Source organism: Danio rerio, chromosome 4 (assembly GCF_049306965.1).
Source record: "Danio rerio strain Tuebingen ecotype United States chromosome 4, GRCz12tu, whole genome shotgun sequence".
NCBI lineage: Eukaryota > Metazoa > Chordata > Actinopteri > Cypriniformes > Danionidae > Danio > Danio rerio.
The window spans coordinates 11,099,534-11,118,539 of record NC_133179.1 but is presented as its reverse complement, the minus strand read 5'-3'; the positions used below and the strand labels follow the sequence as shown (position 1 = coordinate 11,118,539).

The 19,006-nt window shown below is 35.9% G+C and overlaps 1 protein-coding gene across 3 annotated transcripts in view; it reads right to left on the bottom strand.

The window, feature by feature from the left end:
- The window catches only part of kcnd2 (potassium voltage-gated channel, Shal-related subfamily, member 2), a 195,231-nt gene that overhangs the window by 9,422 nt on the left and 166,803 nt on the right, over positions 1 to 19,006 (bottom strand). For 2 of the 3 annotated variants that reach the window (XM_005164662.6, NM_001082867.2), the window contains 3 exons: positions 9,628 to 9,790; positions 3,006 to 3,104; positions 871 to 966 (listed from right to left, as the gene is read on the bottom strand). In XM_005164662.6, coding sequence (XP_005164719.1) covers positions 871 to 966; positions 3,006 to 3,104; positions 9,628 to 9,790 — 358 coding nt within the window. The remainder of the gene's footprint in view (positions 1 to 870; positions 967 to 3,005; positions 3,105 to 9,627; positions 9,791 to 19,006) is intronic. The other variant, XM_009300174.5, reaches the window with a different exon arrangement.

Genomic DNA, 19,006 nt, shown 5'->3' with positions numbered 1-19,006 from the left:
TCATCTTTCTCTCTTTGCCAGAGTTTTCATATCATGTTTAATGGCATGCCTAAAACCACTGCGCCACTTTAATGCCAATTATGCCAAACGGCATTGGTTATAATGGTATAACCAAGTGCATCATGCCAAGTTTTGCAGCTAATAATGCTTCAGTCTGTTCCCTAGGTAAAGATATTTTTAGAAAATTTGTTTTCATATTTGGGATGAAAGTGTCATTTCAACAGTTACCTATCCAGTAACCGTTAAACTTTCTATAAAGTAGTAAAGATAAACAAACAAGACAGAATGTAAAACAGTAAACTTCATTTTCTACAGAGACCGAAATGCTAACGTAATCTTTTCGATTCTGCTCACATTTCTGCTCATAGTTTGATTCGAACTAGCAGACATGCCTAAAGTAAAGCCCAGGGAAGTGAGGTTTACTAGCACAGTTTATACAATCTGGCCTTTGTTACTACTCACACTCCTAAACCTCACCACGATCCGGGTCATGGCACCAATTTAAAGCCTGTGGTTCTATTTGCGTTGATCTGAGTGGAATTCAAACTAGTTTTCAAAGCAGGAGAGGACAAACTCAGTCTAGGAGGGCAGGTGTCCTGCACAGTTTAGCTCCAACACTAATCAAACACACCTAAACATGCTAGCCAGTTTCTTCAAGATCACTAAAAACCTATAAGCAGGTGTGTTTGATTACAATTGGAGCTAAGCTGTGCAGGACACCAGCCCTCTATGACCGAGTTTGCCCACCCCTGGTTTAAAGCATGGGAGTCATTGGTGTACCAATGAGGAAGTACGTTTATTCGCACAGCTCCTACTAGATAACGTCTTTTACACTTAGCATGCCTCTTTAGACACTCCAAAGACTCTTACCGTGGTTTTCTCCAAGCAGTGCAGGAGATGGTGATGTTGGGTTTCAAATGTGGGGTTGGCCTTACATACCAAAGCTTGTCCCGCCTCTTTGGATGCCTTATTGAAGAAACAGAAAACAGTTCTTATTAACTTAGCAGAGAAGAAAGAAACCGAGAGAAAAGACAAGACCAATGACACCAATGCTCAAATTCTCACAATGATCCAGCAACATAGACAGTGTCGAGAAAGGCTGGCTCATTGTGATAATGGTAGGCTCAGAATCAATGGTCCATCTTGATCTCTCAACACCATAACCTTGATAGATGGCTGTTAGTTCAAACACAGTGGACAAAAGGACATATTCCGTCTCTGTAAATGTCTAATGAATAAATATTCAAGAGATACTAATTGTTTAGAAAAGTATGTGTACAAGTTCGGCTAAATAAGCATCTGCTGTATTTGAACCATGACAGCCACTGCACCTACATTTATAAGAGCCTTAATGAATCAGTATGACACAGTGACCAGACTAGGGCAGGGGTGTGCAATCCTGCTCTCGTTTAGCTATCAATATCCTGCAAAGTTTAGCTCCATCATAACCCAAGAACTTACAGATCAACCTCCTCTTACAGAGATTACAGTTGTTTTGTTTTCAGAAACATTTTCAAACACTGTTGTATTGTAAATAGCCTTAACATATAAGATGTATTTAGGTATGAAGGTACATAGGTAAAGTTGTTACGTATGGCCATGTTGACATGTTAACAGTCATTAGCATTGTTCACATTACAAAAATCATCTCACAAGACTTTATGGGATAAAAAGAGCACCATATGATAAAGCTCATCCGATAACAGTGTTGATAACAGTGAATGTCAGTACCAATTTCCAGCTAACATACACAGAAGTGAAGTGTGGTGAAATGATGACCGTCACAGCCAATCACAGTCATTTCTGTTGAGCACGTGAACACAATGGCAAATCAGCAGTGTTTAAGAATGTGTTCAACTGCATTTGAATGTTACCGGGAAATATATATTTTTAAAAATGCCAGTACCGAATGGTACTGAAATTTAGTATCATGACAACACTACAATATTAAAACAAAAAGAGTTCCCCTGAGAGACAAAAGTAGCCTTATTGAATGAAGTGTGCACTTAGGGCTGCTATTTTTGACATACTATTTTTTTGCCTACTACATAGTGTGGATGCATGTGATTTTGAATGCAGACCTTAATTATTTGGGTCAAGTGTGGCTAGATAGAAAGCAAAGTTGATGAGTGAGAAAGGGGTATTATCAGGTAAAGTCCATGAGCCAGGACTCAAATTTGGAAGTGCATTGGTGGTATATTTTGGCACACTGCTTAATAGGCTATGGGTGTTGACAGGTCAAGCACTGGAGCTACATTTTGCAGGACAATGACCCTGTAGGAGCAGGATTAAGACACTCCTGAACCAGGGCGTCATTCACCGAGAGCCCGCTTATGGTGAGCACTGAACAGGCACTCAATCAACACAACCACATGGTCTCTGCCTCACTTTAAACCCCGCCTCCCATTCAGATGTTGGCCAATCAATGACATGCAGCTCAGACAATTTCATTCCTCCATGTGATGCGTTCTGATGATGTCATGAAGAGGGAAAGAGAGAGAGACACACACAGAGCACAGGCCAATTCGGACAGCCGTGAGAAAAAAAATGCATGTTAAAAAATGCATGGAGCACAAGAGTAGTAGTTGAAAGTTGGAAAAAAAAAAAAAGCAAGTAGACGAGAGAAAAACCCAAAAAACCAAAGTAGTTGAGAGATGGAGAAAAGGGTTGCAGTAAAAAACAGGGGGGCCCCGTCGGTACTGGAGCGGATGTCCGTGGCCCCCGGCAAGGCCAAAGCCGCATGCACCGCACTGCCATCGAACAAGAGGTCACACGATTATTGATGACCGGTGCACCTGGTCTAGGTGTGAGAAAGAAGAGCGAAAGACAGCGAGAAAGATAGAGAGAGTTAGAGAAACACCACTGAAGCGTTGAATGGGGACAGCCCTGCCGGACCCCGGCCCCCTGGTGGAGAGGGGGGAAAGAGGGGTCCGCATGCACCAGCACCAGCCCATCATGTCATGTTCCATTAAAAGAGACCCCGACGGCTTGGTTTCCACCGTTACCTCCTCCTCCATGTCCACCAGCATCCCATTGCGTTTGTACTGCAAATAAGCGTTAGCGCCGCCGCTCTTCGCCGCACGAATTCTAGCAAGCCTGGTTTTCTGTTCAGGTGGACAAACACACGGGCGTTTAGCCGAACAACTCCTCCTCCTCCTCTCTTGAGCAATGTGTGCATGTTGCTGACTGATGTTTGCATGCTCACGTCTGACATGAAGAATGGCAATGTGCAGTGTGCAGATTCGTGAAAAGGTGTAACAATACCAGTCGTTCTGTATTGTGATTAGAGCTATACTGAGATAGTTGACATTTTGACACCATATATACAGTTGAAGTCAGAATTATTAGCACCCCTGTTTATTTTTTTTGTCCATTTTCTGTTTAACGGAGAGCAGATTTTTTTCAGCACATTTCTAAACATAATAGTTTTAATAACTAATTTCTAATAACTGATGTATTTTATCTTTGCCATGATGACAGTTAATTATATTTTACTAGATATTTTTCAACACACTAGTATTCAGCTTAAAGTGACATTTAAAGGCTTAATAAGGTTAATTAGGTTAACTAGGCAGGACAGGGTAATTAGGCAAGTGGTTTGTTCTGTAGACTATCGGAAAAAAATCTATTTTTTTAAGGGCGAATAATTTTGACCCTTTAAATGGATTTTTAAAAAATTACAAGCTGCTTTTATTCTAGCCGAAATAAAAGAAATAAGACTTTATCCGGAAGAAAAAATATTATCAGAATTACTGTGAAAGTTTCCTTACTCTGTTAAACATCATTTGGTAAATATTGAAAAGAGAAAAAAATAAAAGAAGGGCTAATAATTTAATAGAATAATTGTATTTAATTTTACTAATAATAAAAGTAATATAACATTTAAAAACTTAGGGTTATTTTTTATTTTTTTTGGAAGAAAATAATACTCATATTCAAGATTCAGACAATTATTGGTTTCAAATGATTTAAAGAGACAATGACAATTCTAATGCTAATGTTAAACATAAAATATTAAAATAAACATATTACACAAAAATTAGCAAGTACACAATTTTGGTACTAAAAATTCTACTTTGTAGTGACAGGGAAATGTTCATTTTAAAATAAAATAAAATAGATAAAATATCTGCAATAAAATACAATGATTTTTTTATTTTTTTTATTCTGGGAATAAAATAATTTTTACAAACTAATAATATTTCTGTATTTCTGATAAAATAAATGCAACCTTAAGTGAATCGTACATTGAATGCGGCGCGACATAACAGTTGGAAGTATCGCACACCAGACGCGCACATTCGCATGTTATTTAAAATGAAACTATTCAGATGGCGCTCTGTGGCGCGGCAGAAATATGAACAGTGTCCTGAGTCGCTGCTGGTCGCAGCGGACAGCCGCCAACTTGTAGCACCAGTGGGCGTATGCTGAAAAAAAATCTGTTGAGAATTCCAAAATGCATGGGGGTGCGTCGCCAAGCCACGCATTTGGTGTGCGACCCCCTTTTGTGACTAATATATATATGGTGGGTAAAAAAAAAATTTATTCAACATGTCACCATTTTTCTCAGAAAACATATTTATAAATTTTCACCAAATGTTGAAAACAACTGAATAAATGCATAAATGAAAAAAAAATCTAATGAGTTGACAAATTAAGTGTAATAAAATGAATTGAGACATTAAAAAATATTAAACACATGAAGTAAGTAAGGTATTGAAAGGCAGTGAAAGCCCAGACAGCAGCTGAAATCTCTTAGAAGTCCTTCAGCAACACTCTGCCCTTCATGATTGTAAATTAATATTAACTGCTTCAATCCAACATCTACATTATCAGGATGATGAAGAGGAGAACATAGTGAACATTTCAGCAAGACACTGATCCAAAACACAGACAAGGAAACTCTCTAATTCTTTCAGAGAAAGTAAATCAAGCTGCAGAATGGCCTAGCCAATCACCTGACTCAAATCCAATAGAAAGTTCAAAATAAAGATTAGTTTGGATAGATGGAACCAAGGAAAATGGTGACGTGTTGAATACTTACTTTTGCTGTAAGTACTATAGCAATAATACAACAGAATAGTTAAATATAAATAAAACAAGAAAATTTATTTATATTTTGTTCATAAAAACAAAATAAAACAAAGAAGATTTATTATAAAAAGATAATTTCCTTTTAAATATCTGTAAAAATCAGCAGAACAAACATCTGCACTTGTGTCAAAACATCAGATCTTTGAATTGGCTAAAATATCTATTGATTAAAATATTAATATATATATATATATATATATATATATATATATATATATATATATATATATATATATATATATATATATATATATATAAAATTTTCTTTTTCATTTTTTTATAAGCACTGTAAAAGTTTACTGCTATTCCTACTGGCTACAGAAATTGTGGTATTGTTACATCCTTCACCTCCTCTCCCATCTCTCCTACTCTCACTCCCAGTCCCTGGTAAACTGAAAAAACAGACTGTTGTTCTTGGGTGGATTGCTTGTTCTGTTTATCTCACAGAGGGGACTGGGATTTCTGAACTGTTTGTGCCTCCCGAGGGCTGGCTGAAGTCGAACAGCTAAATTAAGAGAAGACACTCCTGTAATGAGAGATGATGTGATGTCAGTACGTCTGTGAGTCCTGATCACCCCCAAAGGAGAACAGGCCACAGAACAGCATCTGCTCTTCCGGTGCCTGCTCTCAATGGCCACGTACACACTGCTGATAAAAACACACTTCTATTAGTGTCTCATTTTGTCCTGTACACACAGTTCGATCATTTATAACACTGATGACAGGCTAATCATGTATAAGACTAGTTTAATAGGCACGAACAGTCAAGAGCTTTTCAAGGTTTTAGCCTCAGAAGTCACCTCTGTTTTATACTCTCATACACGTGGGTTGATTTTACTTGTTTACTGTGCTTTTTGGAGATTCTTACTGTACTGACTTTTTGTCCTTTAATTTGAGCATACATTTACAAAACCTACAATTTTATTTTACTTTCAAAGTACTAGTTACATTTTTACACCTTTTTTTTTTTAAATCTTATGGACTTTAAAATGTGGTAAACGCATAATCAATGTTACGACTGTTTTCAGCTATGAAAAAAAACTGATGAGACCATTTGAAAGCTCTATATTTCTGTGGATTTTTCTCTGGAAATTGTGTTAATTTTTTTATCATAACATTTGTCATTCTGACAACATTTGTTAATATGTCATTATGATATTCTGCTGTTTTAATTGAATGTCTCTTATTCGTTTAATGTATTTGCACTGAAAGAATTTCTATTTTTTTCTAGATTTAGAAATCTATAGTATTTTACTATAGGGTACTTTTACTTTTAAAATACCTAAGTACAATTTAAATCTGTACTTTATACATTTTTTTAGGTATATTTTCAACCAGGTCATTTTTTAAATTATATTTGAGCTCAGTGCCTATATTTTCACATAGATTTAATGTATTTGCATTGGAAGGGGATTCAATATGATTAAACAATAATTTCCTCTTATGCTTTTTTTTTTTTTACTATAGGGAACTTTTACTTTCTAAATACTTAAGTACAGTTTAAAGCTGCGTTTTATAAATTTTACTCAAGCAAATTTTCAACCAGGTACTTTTTATCGAGTTAGATTTGAGCTCAGTTTCTATATTTCCACATATATTTAATGTATTTGCACTGGAAGGTGATTCATATGATGAAACAATAATTTCCAATATTGTTTTTAGTTTACCATAGGGTACTTTTACTCTTTAAATACTTGAAGCTGTACTTTTTAAAATTTTACTCAAGTATATTTTCGACCAGGTACTTTTTATTCAGTAAGATTTGAGCTCAGTACCTATATTTTCATGTATATTTACTGTATTTGCACTGGAAGGTGATTCACTATGATGAAACAAGAATTTCCTCTCTTGTTTTTATTTTTTCTATAGGGTACATTTACTTTTTAAACTTACGTACAATAGGGTATATGCAGATATATGTTTCTTCCCATACTGATAACCTTTGGGTGAACGGTTAATGTGACTTTTGTCCATTTCATACGGTTGCTTTTACAGCATCGATGTTGTAATGTACTTAAAATATAATCAGTTAAATAGAACTCAGCATTTATTTAGTTGCTCAAGCGAAAAACGAGACAAAAAGTTGTTTAACACGCACAAGCCCATCTGGATTCAGAGGCTAGCACAGAATCTCCTTTGAATATACTGGAGTAAAATGTTCAAGTTTTAAAGAGGCAGTGGAGATCGCTGATTTTGAAAGAAAACAGACCTTAAATGCGCTGATTTTGTAATGACATACAATTCACCGGAAGCGCTGGACCCAGTTTACTGACAAACTTTAAGAAGTCATTCCGCATTCTTCCGCATATACCCTATTTAAATTTATACATTTAATTTAAGTATATTTTTAACCAAGTACTTTTTAAACAATATAATTCGAGCTCATTGCCTATATTTTCACATATTAATGCATTTGCACTGGAAGGGGATTCAATATAATGAAGCAAAAATTTTCTCTCTTGTTTTTATTTTTGCTATAAGGTACTTTTAATTTTTAATACTTAAGTACAATTTAAAGCTGCAATTTATACCTTTTACTCAAGTATATTTTCAGCCAGGTACTTTTTATTGAGTAATATTTGGGCTCAGTACCTATTTTCACATATTATTAATGTATTTGCTTTGGGTGGTGAATAAATATCAGGAAACAAGAATTTGCTCTCTTGTTTTTATTTTGGCTATAAAATACTTTTAATTTGTAATACTTAAGTGCAATTTAAAGCTGTACTAAATCAAATTTTTACTCAAATATATTTTCGACCAGGTACCTTTTATTGAGTAAGATTTGAGCTTAGTACTTATTTTCACATGAGCATATATTTTCTTTCATATTTAACAACCTTACACAAGGATAACAGCCTGATCTCATGAGGAAACGTAACTATGATACGTTTTGTCAGTTAGGCTTAATTGTTTGAATTCGTAGTTCAGTTGTACAAAAATGTTTGATTTTAAAAAATAGGCGTGGCACCCAACCATCCTTGGGGGATGAGCAAAACGTACTAAATTGTATGGATAAGATCATACGAATTAGCCACTGAATCAAAAAGGTATGAACTGCCATGAGATTGTGTTTGAATAAAGGTACAAAAGCTGTCACTGGGGGTAGTACAGTACATTTTCTGTCTATTTATTACCAATATGAACTCTATAGGCACAAAAATGTACCTTTTGCACAAGTGACAACTCTGTATCTTTATTTCAGGCAGTGAAGAAACAGTCAAGTAATCAGATCAACACTCCTGCTGTAATAAATTCAGATGTCTAAACCGCAGGCTAATGCACCGGCTGTAAATGTAGTGTGCAAGTACAACTTCATTGATTATAATGGCAGTCGCTGTGCAGATGGGCTGTAAAAGTTGCATTTAAATTTAATTGCAAAAGTAATCAGATTAATTGAGGTTTCAGAATTAATTGAATCATTCCTTTTTAAATAATCCTGAAGCTAAGCATTAAAATATGCCAATTTAGTCACCACTGCGTTGTGACATCGCACGCGCTTCTCAAGCAAACACTGAACTGTGTGCAGCTTATTGGCAGCTAAAGTTTGAGGTAACAGGAATCCTAAAAGTGTTGTAAGTTTAACAAATAAACGTTCAGATGAATAAGAGGATAGTTCGATAAATCAAAAAAAGATATTTTGAAGAATGTTGGAAACCTGTAACCATTGACTTCCATAGTAGGAAAAACAAATACTATGGAAGTCAATGGTTACCGGTTTCCAACATATCTTCTTTTGTGCTCAACAGAACCAAAAAGTTCATGGTGAGTAAATGATGGCAGAATTTTCAGATTTGGGTGATCTATCCCTTTACCAAAGATGTTTAACTATGTAAATTATGTATAATTCAATTATAAATTAGTATACATTACAAATCAATATCAACTAGTGTAAGCAAAACATGAGTGTAACAATATAATGTAGTATAACCATCAGTAAAAGGTATTAACATATTTTCCTCGCACTTCAACCAGACTTGAGTGCACTTAATTTGATAGGTAATGAGTTACCTTTAAGGTACTGAAAAGGGTGTAGAACCAACAACAAACAAAGTGATTCATGTCACCAAATAACTTGTGTTACCTCTTAATGTGAAGGTTTTGTCTTTAAACATACTGCAGTGTGTATGTGGCCGTTTTCTCATCCGTTTCATTCAGTCTCTCTCTTCTAATTTCCTGCTATCTGGCATGCTGCTGTCGCTCTTGTTTCTGTGTGTTTGTGTTTCTGTCTGCTGTGCTGAGGTATGGATGGGATCTGGGCATGCACTAGAAATGATGGATCCACAGAGGCCTGCAGTTAACATACCGCAGAGACACACACACACACATCCACACACACACGCTCAACATGCAGACATCTGGGTCACAAGCACATTGTGCCAAGTTGTATTAAATACTATCCCAGTGTCATTTGTCTGTGTCTGTGTGTACATGGTCCTGTCAGGGTCTAATCTTTTTGCCACAGCCGGACCTGCTTGTAGTTTGGGAGAACATCTACATTTGAGTTCTGTGAGATCACAGTGTTTAGGGTACCTTTTGGGCACGTCTCTTCTCTGCACGCTGACTTTGATGGTAGATCCGGCTGAAGTTGGACACGATGACAGGAACGGGAAGAGCGATCACCAACACGCCACTCAGAGAGCAAATAGAGCCAAAGATCTTCCCCATGATGGTCTTAGGAACCATGTCTCCATATCTGAAACAGAGGAAGATCTAAGTTAAAAAAATAAAGATCACAAATATACAAAGATGATTCAAAATGTCAAGAAATGTAATGATAAAGGTAAACATTCCTACAACTTGACTGTTCATTCGTTCTTTCATTCGTTTCATGAGTTCACCCTTAGCTGATGATTGATCATAAAGCTTGTTTGGCATGCTCTCCCGGGAGAGAGCCCTGAGCTCATAAGATCCTCAAGCCCGGGGCTCCCTCCCGTATGCAAGGTGAGAGGGGAGTTTGAGCTCATGTAGATCTTGAGAACTCCCCTGCTGTAGTAGCTAAGGAACAGATAGTGATTGCTCTTACAAGATAACTACTTACTAGGAGTATGTCTATTGTGCCTATTTGGATTAGTCAATTAACTTAAGTTGCATGTTTCTGGACAGTGGGAGAAAACCGGGTATTTCGGAGGACACCCATTTGAGCACGGGGAGAACTTGTAAACTCCACACAGAAACGTCGGCTGGCTTGGTAAGGACTAAAACCAGTGACTTTCTTGCTGTGAGGCAACAGTGCTAACCACTGGTCCACCATGTCACCTTTCTAATAAATAAGGAGGATAAGGGGTGGAAGGGGGGATTCTTCAAAATGAAGATGGCTGTTATAGGAAACTTAGGGTATTTATAGTGGCTTAGGAATCATCTGATTGGTGAATTCTAGATTGGATAATGCGGGACCAGTCGCAAGCAATCATAAGCATGTGATCTCTCGAAATTAGTTTATAAACAAACTTCACTTGTTCCTTCGTTCAGTCATTCATTCATTCATTTGTTTATTCGTTCATTGATTCATTCATATAGTAATTTAATTAACTTAATTTCTATATTTTTAAAATATTTTTTGCTTGTAATTTTTTATTTAATTCTAGTAAATTTCACAATTAATTATAAAAGATGATTAATTTTTTTTTTAAATGTACTGAAACCAAGTAAAAAGTACTAGTATATTTGTATTATAATATATAATTTTTTTTTTAATTTACCATTTTAATATTATTTAACTAATATATTTAACTAGACTTGCACACATTTATTTGTTTTTCGTTTATTATAGTACTAGGAAACACCCATACACACTTTCAATCATACACTACGGCCAACTTTGTTTACCCAATTCACTTACATATAGCACATGTATTTGGACTGTGGCGGAAACCAGAGCATCTGCAGGAAACCCACGTGAACACAGGGAGAGCAAACTCCACACAGAAATGCCAACTGACCCAGCCGGGACTCAAACCAGTGACCTTCTAGGTGTGAGGCGACAGTGTGAGGCCACTGTGTCACCCACTAGAAATGTTTTATTTTTTTTTAAAGATTATTTCTTCAAATAAATCTGTAAAATTTATTAAACTGCAAATCTAATAGAAATATTTGTTTTTGTCTTCTTTTTGAAGGTCAAGTGTTTTTAGTATTTTTCTGATTTGAATCATTCATTTAATCATTATTAAAATAATTTACTGTTTAATGTTTATATCTTATAACCAAATAGGACCCTGCATGTATACGAAAAAGCTCATTTACGTTACTGCTTCCACCATTCAAGAATTTCAGAATTTGAATGAGCCTTTTTTGTATTACAATTTCAGTCAGACCTAGACATTCTTTAACTTGAAATACCACGAAAACATATAAATGAATTTTAATTGCAACAAAATAATCATTCATAATTGCGTACATTCAGGCCATTGCTTATATAATGCATTTCTGAACAGCTCCAGGCAATAACAAAGCTTCTCATGTCAATGACCGTTAAAATTGCTAAAATATTCTTGATTTTAATTTTTGCTTCTGTCAGTAGCACAATTCTCCTTCACTTTCACCATCTCAGGTGAATTCTTTTGGTAAACATGAATATATGACAGCACTAGGGGGCACTAAAGAACCATTCAGCATGGGGCAAACACTCACTGTACAATTCTGTACAACCCCCCCCCCCCTTCTATATGTGACCGCAGGCTTTTTTCCTCATAAAGCCCTAACATCCTCAAACCTTTAACTCGATGTTAAAAAATATGACTGTTCGCATGTGGTGGGAAGAGCTGCATGTGTGTGGGCTACAGGATCAAGTTCTCTGACCTACTTTCCCAACTCTCTATTTAAAATGATATTACAATAATAACCATCACAGTGATCCAAAAAAGCTCATATTCCACAATGCCGTCCTAAAATGGCATTCATGTGAACATGCTGCTTTGGGAACACACAGTACTGGCATGATTTCATTCACACACACATCTCTTCTGTTGTACCACCTCCTCGTGGTCTTTTTTAAAGCAGGCCAATGCATGACAAACCAAACTGTCATTGGCATCCGAGCAACTAGCTGTCATTAGGATGAAGATCACACCATTCTGCTTCATCTAAGCTGTCAATCCCACTAGTTGAATTATTACAAGACATGAATCGTGCACTCAAAAAAGTATGTTTGCCATTTGTTTAAACTACTTATTTAAAATGAGCTTAAACAACACAATTATTGAGGATTTTTTGGGACAACTTAATTGTTTTAAGTTTTTATTTTCTTACATACATTATAAGAATGGAAGTCAATGGCTCCCGTTTTCTAACATTCATTAGAATATACAGTATTTTGTGTTCATCAGAAGAAAAAAACTCATGTTTAGAACAAATGGAGGTTGAGTACATGACTGAAGTAAATGTTTCAGGAGCAGTTTTAACCTCTAAGGTGATAAATATGTTTCAGGAGCTTGATATGAGCCAAGACCTTCATCTTCCTTTTGATCAAGAATCAGGTTTGACTGTTTGCCCTGAAAAGGCGTTGTGACTACATCAGCTACACCTTACCTGCATGTAAAACAGGTCAGATTTAGCCTGTAAGCACACATACATATTTACATCCTCATCTCAAATGCACCGTGTTCCATTTTAAGTAGTTGAAATTTCAGATTTATGTGCAGACACTTGAAGAACAACATGAACAAAATACATTAAAGGGACAGTTCAACTGAAAATAAACTTCATTTACTCACTATCATTGTTTCAAGCCTCATATTTGAGATAAAATTCCAATTACAAGACAATGATGTCAAGGTTATATCATTTTACTGCAATTGTAAGACACAAATATTATAGAAACTGCAGGTAATAATGTACATTTATGATAATGTTACATTTATGTAGTTGCAATTACAAGAAATTTAAAGTTACACTGTAAGTCATATTTTATGGAAATAAATTAGCATTAATAAGAAATATATTAAAATTTGTGATATAGAAACAGAATAGACAAAAAAGACCCTTAAGTCTCCATTAATAACAACAAATAAATCACCAATTTGAGAATCAAACAAATATTACTAATGAAAACAACGTTACAATTACGAGAAAGCAAAAACATTGTTCAAATATGAAAACAGCCACTAGTAAATATTGTTGCATTTGCATGAAGTATGTGTGATATAACTGCAGTTACAAAAACGTCTTAAAAAATGGTCTTAATTTTAGAGTCCCGGGAGAGAGCCCTGAGCTCAAAAGATCCTCGAGCCAGAGACTACCTCCTGATAGAAAGGTGAGAGGGGATTCTGAACTCGGGTAGATCTCAAAAACTCCCCTGCTTATAAATGGCAAAAAATCAATGGCTATGGAAATATACAGCTGACTAGAGCTCGTCTATAAAGCCAATTTGGTTTGATCAATTCACCAACAGTTGATGTCAGAATTATTAGTTCCCTTTGACTTTTTTTTTTTTTTAATATTTCCCAAATTATGTTTACCAGAGCAAGGAAATTTTCACAGTGTGTCTGATAATATTTTTTCTTCGGGAGAAAGTCTTATTTGTTTTATTTCGACTTGAATAAAAGCAGTTTGAAAAAAATGTATCACCATTTTAAGATATTTTTTTTCCGCTGGTCTACAGAACAAACCATTGTTTTACAATAACTTGCCTAGTTAACTTAACCTGCCTAGTAAACCTTATTAACCTATTTAAGCCTTTAAATGTCACTTTAAGCTGTTTAGAAGTATCTAGAAAAAATATCTAGTAAAATATTATTTACTCTCATCACAGCAAAGACAAAAGAAATCAGTTATTAGAAATGAGTTATTAAAATTATTATGTTTAGAAATGTGTTCAAACCTTCCCTCCATTAAACAGAAATTGGGGAAAAAATAAATAGGGGGGCTAATAATTCAGGGGGGCTAATAATTCTGACTTCAACTGTATGTCGCATGTCTTTGGACGGTGGGAGGAAAACAGGGAACCTGGGGGGAAACCCACGCGAGCACGAGGAGAACATGTAAACTTCACATAGAAATGTCGGCTGACCTGGTAAGGACTTGAACAAGTGACGTTCTTGCCGTGAGGCTTCAGTGCTAATCACTGGGCCACCATGCCGCGCTGTCTAGAAAGCACTGAGAAGTAGATGTGTGGAAGGGGGATTCTTCAAAATAAAGATATTGAGGTAAGAATTTCTGGTTATTTACGATGAGTTAGGAATTGGCTGATCGGTGGATCCTGTATTAGCTAATGCTGGACCAGCAGTGTTCAATCATAAGCACGGGCTCGTCTTGAAATCAGTTCATAAATAGGTAATCTCATGTAATTTTTTTTTGCAATTAAAATCTACAATTTACAAGAATCAGCCCTGATAGAGATGACTCACAATGGTGAGAGAATACATCTGAGTTACAAGGACTAAATCAATTGAAGGTCAAAGTGGAGCTCACTGACATTCAAAACAAACATTCCTTATAATATCCCATTAACTCTAAGACGAAAGTATGTGCACTGAATACAGACAAAAGGGATCAATGTGGCCTTTATCAAATACAAAATAAATCTGCACATTCCCTCTTCCTCTCCTCTTAGTGAACACATGCCATGATTTAAAAAATAAAACAGCATTGTGCGTATCAGCAGCACATAGCGTGCCATAACAGCTCTGAGAGGCTTCTGTGCTGTAAGTGAAGGATCTAATTGAATTACGGCGATGAGAATATGAGCTCAAGGGGCCCGATGCGACAAAGCCTCGAAAGACTGAGCCATAATTACGGACGGCACCGAGTCGACTTCTCCAATTAAACGGCTGTAATTAAATATGCCAGCGAGAGCAAAAAAATAAATAAAAAAATGAGAAAGACAAGACACGCAAAGAGTTAAGAGGCTCTCGTTTCTGCTTTGTACCACAGTCGACACTATCGACGCCACCGACCTAGCCGTTCACAGCCCTGAGAAATATCCATATTAATGGTCGCATGAGCTATGGCGGCATTCATGACTGATCAATGGAGAGCTTTGTGATTCCCTGCACTGGCAGACAATAGACTCATTATAAGAGACCAATAAAGTCCCTTGTAGGCAATTACCCTCATAATTAGATTTGTGTACATGATGAATATGTCGGCCACTAGCTGCTAATCCAAATCCGCGCGCTAAGCTGTTATTTGGAAAGTGTGTGCGCTTTGCATTGCTCTGGATGTTTTTTTTGAGAGTAATAAAAGGCGTTGACCGTGCACTTTGTCAGTCAGGTTTGTGTTTTTTTTGTGTGTGTGTGTGTGGAGGGTGATGGCAAGGACACTATTTGGCTCCCTGCGTTTGTCATTTCCTTGCTGTTCACTGTCCGGTGCTGTTACGTATGACAGGAGCCCTATTAACCTAGATGACCTGCGCTGGCCACTCGCACACACACAAAATACAGCTAATTATTTTCGTTCAGAACATCACACACACTTTGTTGCAGCACAGTATTAATAAAGGGCATTCATAAGGACACATGCTTTATGGTTATGTCTTTTTTTAATGTGATGAGTAAACACAAGTCAGACCTTAGAGCCTCACAAAATGTCTCTTCTTTTGAGATGTTAAAGTTGTGATTATCATTTATATTATAACTTTAAGGTTTACCTCACAAACACAGTCATGTTGTCGTTTTCTCAATTCTCCCCAGCAGACACACAACAGTTAACACTATTAATATTAGGTTAGATTTTGGTCACAATTAACACAATAAATTTTAGGCTAGATTTAGGTCACCAGCATATAAAGACAATGTTAATTTGACGTCCAATAATGATGTGAAATGATGTTTATATTTCGTTGATTTTAGGTTGTGTTGGAAAGTGACGAAAATCCAACGTTTAAGCCAACATCTTAAACCAATGTTATATTAAAGTCAAACACTGACATTGATTTATCAGGTATGGCAACCAAAATCCAACGTCTGATAGACGTCATATTGGTAATGTCTACACAATGTCAGCTGTATCATCACGTTAATGGTTTGATGTTTTTAGGTTGCATTGGAAAGTAACCAAAATGCAATGCCTATTCGGCGTTGGACATTGACGTCAGCCTGACCCTGGGTTCTGACGTCAACCAGATTTTAATTTCCAAACAAATGCAATGTCCCCACGATGTTGGGGAACAACATCAATCTGACGTTCTGTGCCTGTTGAATCGATATAAACCTTCTTGCGTAAATTCAACTTTGTTCCTCATTATTGCAATATTTTTTTTCATAAAATACAAATATAGGATTAATGGTAACTTTTTAACTGACGATAGCAACTTCATATTTCACATGACTTGTGAATATTTCCAACTATTTTAAACCGTTCAACACAATAGTCACTTGCAACTGTGAAATTTTATCTTACGGCGAGACTATTTTTTTTGTTATTTTGACAGTTTTGTCTCCAGTAATTGTGGCTGTATAGGTTAAAAACATCTCTACTTTTTATGTAACATTATTTCTTATAATATTACCTTATGGGTCACATTTTGTCTGTAAATTTATGTCACATGACAGGTCAAAATTTTGTCTCTAAATAAAATGAAATATTTCTTGCAATTGCACATTTTTATTTTTATATTTCAGAGTTGCAACTTCACAGCATGTAAAAGCAAATGTTTATCTCACAGTAAGCCCTTGTTTTTTTTTTATAGTTTCTCAGAATTGTTTTTATAATTTATTATATTTATTATTTATTATTACTATTTATTTTATATATTTTTTATTTTACACTTATAATTTTTCACAAGGTCACAATTTGTCTGTAAATGCATCTCACGTGAAATTACAGGTTACAATTTTGTCTCTTATAACTTCAACTATTTCTTGTAATTCTTTTATCTCATAAACAAGGTTTGAAATTGATGAATTTTTATCTTTATCATTCAGAGCTGCAACTTCATAGTTTGTAAATGCAACTTTTTATCTCACAGTGAGCCCTTAATTGTCATTTTGAAGTTTCTCAGACTTGTTTTAGTATTTATAAATATTTTTTTATCTTGTACGCATTCCTAGAGGAAGGATTTGTTTAATTTAGATAACTTATCATAATCTTACGTTTTGTATGTAAATGTATCTCACATTAAATTACAGATCACAATTTAGCCTGCTATAAATTTATATACAACTATTTCTTGTAATTCTTTTATCTCATATATATGAGGCTTGCAACTATTTTCATCTTTATCATTCAGAGCTGCAACTCCATAGCTTGTAAATGCAACATTATATCTCACAGAGAGCCCTTATTTGTCATTTTTAGGTTTCTCAGACATGTTTTTATTATTTATAAACCATGTTTTTTATCTTGCGGATGTTCCTAGTGGAAGGCTTTGTCCAATTTAGCTAACTTCTGAGGACAGCTTTGTCCTCAAACTATAGCTAATTAAACTCACACTCACGCTGCTTCTGCAAGAAACTTTGAGAGCACCTTGACGGCCACAGTGCAATTACGATCCAATCAGCCGGCAGAGAAAACGGGTCATCAAAAGACACCCACTGTCTGAAAGTAAACAGCTATAAAAGCATGCACAGCCAAACACAGTGCTGCAGATTACACAGGGTGGAAGAAATCCAATGAGAGAGACCTAGATAATAAAAAAAAAAGATTCCTGACAAGAGAAAGAAAGCAGTAAAGCCCTTTTTTTTTCTCCACACTTCACAAGTCCATATCTCTTCGGCTCTAGCGTTATGTGAAATAAGAGAAGTGTGGATGGACAGAAAGAGACAGTGAGATTAAAAAACACAGCGCTCTCTGACTTAATAACTCTTGCTTCATGAAGCTCCCGACTGATTGGAGATGAAATATGCTTATCAAGTCTAACGAATGCGGCGCTCATTAGAATATTGAGAGACTGAGTTAATGACAAGAGCGTTCCATTTAACTAAGCCTGTCTGGGCTCTGGTTCTTATTCACAGCCACACATGTGGGAAATGCAATTATAAAATAGAATTTGCACTAATGGTAATCCAGACTACACCAAACTGAAATGGCGAGCAAAGCTAGCCACCAAGTTAAAATAAACTCAGGAATAAATACACCAAGTCATATCACAACATTGCAAAGCAAGCTATGCTAATCAATTTTGCTATAGTATGATGACTTTATCAACAGTATAACCAGTGAATGCGCAACTCCCCAAGTCCCAAAGCAAGCAAGCCAGTGGCAAGGAACAAACTTCACGAATTGACAAAAGTGAAGGAAAAAAACTGTCTGGTTTCTCTCAAGGTTTTTTGTCCTTCACTTTTGTCAATTGGGGAAGTTTGTTCCTCAGATGGGAGTAAAGAATTTTTCGAGTGACCTACCGACAATGTGCAAATACAAACAAACAAACAAAAATAAAACAGATTCAGCACAATACTTTCATAAAGGCAAATGCAGCACATAAACCAGCACAAACTGGTCGCAAAAATGCAGGGTTTCACACAATTCCTCCATGTGGTCCCAATGCAAATAATATAAGTTCACTTAATTGTTTTTACAAATTTAAGTTGGGTTTACATGAAAAATATAAGTTGTCTCCAAAAAACTGAAGAATTCTGTTGGTTCAGTTCAATGTCACCCACAGCAGTGGCACCATTTGGTATCAGACTATGGCGCCCAGAAATGAATAGAGTTTTGCAATGGTGCTACACTTCTTATCTGCTGTGTGTCTTGATCGGCTTCAGTGTTTGTAACCTCGTAAATGACCTAGTAATACAATTGACCATTTGTAAAGTTTAGTCATATGATCAATATGTGGTTACGCTGGCACAAGCTGTTAGTAAATCTGGCCATAGGTTCACTTCAAGTAATAACATAACACACTATTGACCTTAATCTGCGATGCAAAAGTACATGCGATTGTTTAGGTACTCCCAATTAAGTTGCCAATTCAGTTGCCTGACTTTTGTGTCTGTTAGTTTGTTTACCTGCAGAAGTTCCATTGGCATTTTCCGCC